The sequence below is a fragment of the Eptesicus fuscus genome, chromosome 21, assembly GCF_027574615.1.
Source record: "Eptesicus fuscus isolate TK198812 chromosome 21, DD_ASM_mEF_20220401, whole genome shotgun sequence".
Taxonomy (NCBI): Eukaryota; Metazoa; Chordata; class Mammalia; order Chiroptera; family Vespertilionidae; genus Eptesicus; species Eptesicus fuscus.
Window position 1 is genome coordinate 7,078,079 of NC_072493.1, and position 7,269 is coordinate 7,085,347.

The 7,269-nt window shown below is 59.6% G+C and overlaps 1 protein-coding gene across 1 annotated transcript; it reads right to left on the reverse strand.

Moving 5' to 3' along the window:
• Positions 1-436: 436 nt before the first annotated feature.
• TSHZ3 (teashirt zinc finger homeobox 3) lies at positions 437-5,303 on the reverse strand. Its single transcript, XM_054711087.1, has 2 exons — positions 5,249-5,303; positions 437-4,016 (listed from the first exon to the last, which is right to left on the reverse strand). The coding sequence occupies exons 1-2, from the start codon at positions 5,301-5,303 to the stop codon at positions 811-813; spliced, it is 3,261 nt and encodes a 1,086-aa protein (XP_054567062.1). The 3' UTR covers positions 437-810.
• Positions 5,304-7,269: the final 1,966 nt, after the last annotated feature.

Sequence of the window (7,269 nt, forward strand, 5' to 3'; positions counted from 1 at the left end):
AGATAATGTTTCTGTATACTTTATAAATGCTATCTGTGGTATCTTCTGTATAATTTACAATGTTTGCATGTAAAAAACAAAACCCAGAGACCTTAAAAAAGGAAACAGAAATATACACTATACACAGGCACGGCTTATGCCCAGAGCATAGCGGGTACATAAAACACTGTTGCTATAAATGCAGGAAAAAAGGTCAATTAACCACAATCACATTCTTCATAAGAGAGTCTGAAATCTATACAATATATACATTTATGTTTCAATGTGAAAATAATATTCTTTTAAATTTCAAGGCGTGTTATACCCCTGCAGATCTGCATAAATGGAGGTTCATATTATTAATTTTAACGAAGCTGGTAAGGAGTTTACAAAACAGAGCTTCATACATTATTATCATTTTATTTTATTTTTTTTAACCAAACGAATGCAAAAGTGCTTCAAAGTACTCAGAGGACTGAAGATGAAAGGGTGAGGAACGGGCGCACGCACTCCGGTTGCATGGAGGGGTGCGGGCTTCGGTATAAATGCTTCATTAAATGGTCTGTTACGCATGCAGCTTGGAGCATCGGTGCTCACGACTAAATCCCATTTACACAGAGTTCCAAACACTTAGCACTGCGCGTCGGCCTTCCTGGTTACCAGTAACAACCGCGGATTACGCACCTCTATCAACACTGTACAGTCGTACAAAACCGCCCGCCAGAGCGCGCTGCCGGGGGGACGAGAACCTGTGTGCGGCGGGATGGAGCGGCCCGGTGCGGGCGCCGCCTCCCCAGAGCAGACCACAGTCGTCGCGGCCGGAAGCCACTGCTACTGCTTCTCCAGCTCGGACACGTACAGCAGGTGGTCCTCCGGGGACTTCCCGTGGGTTTTGCTGAGGTGCAGCTTGACGGCGTGCTTGCTCGCGAAGGTCCGGTTGCACAGTTTGCACTGGTAGGAGGTGCCCAGGTCCTCCTCGGAGGAGGCGGCCAGCAGCTTCTCGGACGGCGACTTGGTTTGTGCTATCTGACTGTTGAGCTGCTCGGTGGACAGTTTGGACAAGTCCCGGAGCCGGAAGCCCAGGTGCGACTCCAGGTGGCTGATGTAGGTGGAGGGAGTCCTGATTTGTGACGCGCAGTCATTACAAAAGAACACGGGGTGGCCCGTGTCCAGGTTTTTGAGGAACTTGGTCCCGCCTGTCCTTCGGAGCTGGTACTTCACGTTGGCCAGCCAGTGGCTGATGGTGGTCATGGAGAGCCCCGTGAACCTGGAGATGTGCATGCGCTCCTGGGGGCTCAGGTCCGACATGATGAACTTGCCCTCCGAGGTCTGCCGCAGGCTGGCAGCGAACTGGGCCTGCAGGATGAGCAGGTGCTGCGGGTTCCAGTTGGACTGGCGGCCCTTCCTCTTCTGCGCCGGCGTCGCCTCCTCGGCCTCCTCCAGGGTGGCCCCGTCGACATCGGACTTCTCGGAGACGCTGGAGGGGGTGGAGGCCTTGGACGTGTGGCTCTCCGTCAGGTTCTTCAGCATGTCGGAGATGTCCGACAGGGCGTTCTCGCGCAGCGGCGAGCTCGCCATGAAGGACACCACGGCGGCCGTCTTCGCCGTCGCCGCGGTGGACGAGGAGGTGGCCGGGGACGTGGACGTGGGGGACAGGAGCACCGAACCCAGCGAGCAGCCCTTGTCACTCTTCCCTTTCGTCAGGTCGATGGGCTGGTCATGGCTGGCGTGGTAGAAATAGCGGTCCAGGGGGTCCGCCTTCTTGGCCGGCAGGGGCGGGGGCGTGGCCACGGCCGCCTTCTCGGCCAGACTGTTGCTCATCTTGAAGAGCATGCTCATGGGGTCCAGGGCCGGCAGGGAGGGCTTGGCGGCCTTGCCCAGGTGGATGTTCATGACGGACTGCAGGGCGCTCAGGGGGTTCACGAACGGCTGCTCGGGCGGGTGGTCGGTGATGATGGCGGTGCTGCTCAGGCTGCCGGCCGCGGGCTTGCCCGGCTCCTGGCTGTTCTCCACAGGCTCCGCCGGGGGGCTCGCCTCCTTGCCGCCTTCGCGCGGGGGACTGGGGCTGTGCTCCTGGCTGCGGAAGCCGCCTTCGCCAGAGGCCTCCATCTTGACGGGTTCGCTGGCGTCGCTGCCGCAGGGGGATGGGGTGGCCCGCTTGGGTGGAGAGAGCTTGCCCTCCGGCTCCTTCATCTTCTCCTCGACCTTGGCCACTTTCTCAGTGACCTTTTTCACCAGCTCCTCCATGGCGTGGAAGTTGGTCTTGGGCATGGGCGAGGTCTGGCTGCTGGGTGGGGAGACCAGGGTCTGGCTCTTGGCGGGGGACAGGATCTCGCTGTTGCCAAACATGGGCTTCAGGGGCGCGCTCTTCCCCGATGAGCCCAAGGACAGCTTCATCATGTTGGGGAGCTGGTAGGCGGCGTGGATGCTGGGGTAGCCGCCCCAGCTGGGGGTGCCGTTCTGGGCCTTGTTGATGGCGGACGTCACGGTGTTCTCGAGGGACTTGAGGATGTCCAACCCCCCCTTGGGACTCTCCTCCAGGTCGTTCTCCGTCAAATAGTGGTACTTGGAGGAGATGTCATACTTCTCCTCCTCTTCGCAGGGCTTCTCCTTGTCCTTCGGTTTCTCGTCGGGGACGGCTTTCTCCTTGTCCACTTCCTTCTTGACCTCTACGGTCAGTTTGGGGGACACGCTGGCCGGTGTGTGGGAGGGGGACGTGAAGGTGGTGGCCGCCAGGGGCACGGACTGCACCTTCTCGTCCAGCAGGGTGGTGATGGTGGGCGTGACGGGCGTCTCCATGATGGGCTTCCCCTTCTTCATGGCTGAGTTCGTGACCTTGATGAAGTGGCCGGTGACCATCATGTGGGCGGTGAGCTCCTGCAGGGAGTCGTGGGAGCTGCCGCACTCCATGCACTTGAGGATCTGGGACTTGCGGGCCTCAAAGTGCCAGGCGTAGCTGGCCCCGTTCTGGTGGCCGTAGCGGTTGTTGGGTGTGATGTAGGGGTTGGCGTTCTTCTGCAGCACGTCGTTCGTGTCGGCCAGCGCGGCCTTGGGGGTCCCGCCCGTGGAGTCCGGGGAGCTGGGCAGCTCCAGCTCCGCGGGCACCTTCTTCCGAGCGGCGGGGATGATTTTGGCCGCAACGGGTGTGACAGGCTCCTTCAGAGGCACTTTTTGGTAGTGTTTCGTTTTGATCATGTGGACGCTCAGGTCCTGCAGGGACTCGAACGAGTGGCCGCAGTACATGCACTTGAGCACCTTCTGGGCGTCCTCCTTCCCCTCCATCTCCAGCAGCGAGCGCTTGCGCGGCTTGGACCAGCGCTTGGGGTTGTTGTTGTCCGCCTCGTGGTTGTCGTCGCGGTAGTGGCCCGTCTCATTCATGTGCACCGTCAGCTCCACCAGCGTGTCATAGGCGGCGCTGCAGTCCCTGCAGCGGAACTTGCTGGCACCCGTGAAGATGGAGCCGTAGAGCTTGCTGCTCTGCCGGTACAGCTGCACGGTGCTGAAGAGGCTGGGCTCGGGCAGCGCGCGGCTCGGTGACACCTGCTGCAGCGTCTTGGCCATGGCGCTCTGGTGCCAGTCGAAGCTGCCGCTGCCACAGCTGCTGCTACTGCTGCTGCTGCTGCTGCTGCTGCTGCCCGGGTTCTTCTCCGAGGCCGGCTGGTGCAGGTTGAGGCTGAGGGTGGACCAGTAGGAGTTGGACAGGAAGTTGTTGTACACGGCCTTCATCTGCTCCAGGCTGTCTGACACGGAGGTCTCCTCCAGCGCCGCCGCCCCCTCCTTGGTCTCCTCCTCGTTCTTGATGGAGCCGCTTTCAAAGTCGGCCATGCGGTCGCTGGCCTCGCTGATGTGGGACTCGCTGTCCATGTCGTGGCTGGAGAACTCGGCGGCCGGCGAGTTCTGGTAGCTGGCGCAGGGCTTGCTGAGCTCCTTCTCGGGGCACGCGTACTTGGCCGAGGGCTCCCCATCTGCCGGGCTCCCTTCGGGGTCCAGCTCTTCCTCCACCAGGGCGGCAGCCTTGAGCTCGTCGGAAACATAGGCTGCGCGGTGACAGGTGGGAAGGTGGGCAGGTGCGACAGAGAGAGGAGAGACCGGGAGGAGAAGAGAAAGAGAAGAAAGCGTTAGTGGGTGTTGGTCTTACCTGGAATATTTTCTCAGCTCCTGGGAAAACGCCGCAAAGCCGGTGGGCACATTTATTTGTAAAATTAAATAGTTACAATGTGGTGTTTCTTTGGAGTACAAAAAATATCTGCTCTTCAAACATAATTTGCCACCTTATTCTTCTCAAGGGGCAACAGCTTGAAATTAAAACTAAATTTGAAATTAATGAAGCACGTTCTGGAGGTGGCATTCATTCCTAAAGTAATAAATTACTTGTATCAACCTCAGAGACAGCAGTTCCTGTCTGTCAATTAATATGTCTTATGCTTCTCCTACCCCTAATGCATTTCTTAACAGACAGATTCACCATTTAAATTAAGCAAGCATTTTTTACTCATTACATTTTTGAGGCTCAATCTTTAATAAATATAAAGGACAAAAACATCAATGAAATTTTTACGAAGTAAATTACCAATTGAAGTAAATTAAAGATGAGATTTTGTGGCATTTTCCCCTCTTATCCTCTGGAAAAGCGGGTCTTCTGGAAGCTTAGCGTGTGTGTCCTACCAAGAGACGGGCACTGGTGTGCTCCTGACGGGAGGGAAGACAGACCGCGGCCCCGCCCGGGCCCTGCCCCCGTCCACACGGCCGTCCTGCCGCCTGCACACACACCGGTGCAGGTGAGGTCAGAGCACGCTCGGGCCATTGGTATGCAGCGCTCACTCCTGCTGTGTCAATATATACAAGACCTTCCTGTGGACCTTACAAATGTCAAAGTGTTTGCTCTTTAGACTACTTTGTCAATATTTACTCAGCACCAGCCTCCCGGGCATCCCGGGACCCTGCCTCTCTGGAATCCAGAGGCTCGTGTGTAAACCCGCATGCAGGTCCCAAGCCAGTGGTGGGGGGAGGAGAGGGGGTGCCATGGCTTCAGAGGCACACGCCCAGGGGTGCGAGGCCCAGAGAACACAATGACCTTTTTCATTCTCTTGAACTCGGTGACTTGGGGTGCTCCTTAGTGGAGCCCGCTGGGCCCTGAACTCTGAGTGGGGCTGCTGAGGACAGGACACTGCCGACGTCACTCGTCCACTGGGTCCCCAGGACGCGGAGCCCTGTGGCGAGTCCCAATCTGAAGCCAGAGGAGAGGGGGCCACCACGGCCTGCCCCCCACCCGTGCGCAGTCGGCCAGCGGGAAAGTGCGTGGGAGGCCACAGTGCCAGCCGCATGGCCGACTGAAAACAGAAACAGACTCTTGGGAAGAAAGAGCAGCTTCACGCATGGGCTTCACGGCCACGCGACAGAGGTGCCCTCAGTGGGTTTCATGCCAGAAACGGTGCAGGACTCAGACCAGAGAGGACCCGCAGACGTGCCCACGGGCTTCCAGCGGGCCCGCCCTCCTGCTTCTTCCCAGGCCCCTGTCTGACACCTTGTTTTCTGCGCTGAGAAGCGGTGACGTCCCCATGGGGGGCAGGGGGGCTGTGTCCTGGGTACCCGTGGTGGGACCAGCCCTAGGGGCAGGGACACTGCTCCTGGCACATAAGGGAGCGAGTCCTGTGCTCGAGCAGCGAGCAGCGGCATCCTTCTGAGGGACAGAGGGCGGGACCTGCTCCGGCCCTGGGAGGTGCGACATGCTGGGTGGGGGGCCCTAAGTGTGAGGCCGTGCACAAGTTAAAGGCTGACAATGGGCAGGGTCCACGGGGGGCCTGGCCACTGGGCTGGCCACGCTGATGCAGGGGACGCGTGTCCTGGAAAAAGGACAGAAAGGGAAACTGCAGGGGTTCGCCCTGTCCCCCCATTTCCTCAGCTCACAGCACAGCGTGGAGGCCTGGCTCACAAACCCCCATGGCCAGCATTCAGGGTAGGGCAGCCAGGAGGGGCTCCCCTCGGTCCTGGCAGACAGGACGCAGGGCAGACGGGTCAGAGCACCTGCCTCCGGGAGCCCGGCCATGCGCATGGGGATGGATCTCGGCACTCATCTCCCAGAGCCACCCAGGAACCAGCCCTGGGCGCGCTGCTCCCACTGCAGCCCCGGGAACTCAGTGTGGGAGAGGCAGGAATCCGACTCGGCCCCGAAGCCCAAAGAAGCAGGGCCACAGGACAGGGAAGAGCCCACTGTGCCGTGAAGGCCACCAGTGAAGGGGAACCTAGTGGCTCCCCGGTCCACCTCCCACCCTGGAGCGCGTGGCCCCCAGAAGCCTCCGTGCAGGCACCGCCTCCCCACTGCTGGCCTGGGGCCCTCGATGGCCCCACTGACGGATGAGCGATGCCTGCGTGAATGAACGGACCACAAATGCCCACCACAGACAACATCTCCAACCTCCTCAACATCTGCCCCTACACCGAGGTGATGGAGACTCCAACCGTCCCAGAGCAGAGCAGGCAGGCTGGTCTGACCGAAGTCCTTCCTGGGTCAATTCTGAGTGGTGGGCGTGTCAGCAGGGCTACTGCATACGGGCCTCTGGGCTGGCAGGACACAGAACCCACCGGAGGGGTCTCCTTGCAGGGCAGCAGCCTGGGCCCTCCCCAGCCCCTCTGCACAAAGGCAGGGTCAGCACTGCTTTCTCCTGAGCAAATGGCAGTGGCCGGGGCAGTTCTGCAAAAAGGGGGGCCTCACGGCAGCCACCCCAGCAGCACAGGCATGCAGGGAACCACAGGAGCGAACCAGGTCGGTTTCATTCCCCCCGGGGTTCCAAGGCATGAGTTTCCCTCCCGGATGAGGCCTGGCAGAGTGGGCCACCCTTCCCCAGTCACCCCTGTCTCTCCTCAGTGAACAGTCAGGCCCTGACCAGTAAGACGGTAACCCGTCCCCGGGGTCCCTGGCGCTCAAGGCCAAGGGCACAGGCTAGATGAACTGGGGGCTCGGCACACGCAGAATTCAACAGTCCTGGGTGGAGACACATGTTCATGAGAAAGAAAACCCTCAGAGTTACAGAGGCTTCCTCCATGACAGCCCGAGACCCCTGGGACATCAAGAGATAAGCAGCCAACAGGCGGTTCCGCCTGACGCTGACGCGTGCGTGCTGAGCCTGTCACCGGAGCTGCACCTGACCCGCTCGGTGGCCCAGGGTGGACACGCCTCCCTCCTGCAGCCACGGGCACTGGAACTGTGACCCCTAAAGGAAACAGTGCCAAGCCCCCGCTGGGACCCCAGGAGGAGTCAGTGGCAGTGGAAAGGGGATTTGACTGAACTCC

Bases quoted from the DNA above. Each gene is read 5' to 3' on its own strand.
- TSHZ3 (XM_054711087.1), bottom strand. From the start codon at position 5,303: ATGCGGCTGGCACTGTGGCCTCCCACGCACTTTCCCGCTGGCCGACTG. The intron at 4,017-5,248 runs GTGGGGGGCAGG...GTCACCGCGCAG, and splicing joins CGCTGGCCGACTGCGCACGG to CCTATGTTTCCGACGAGCTC.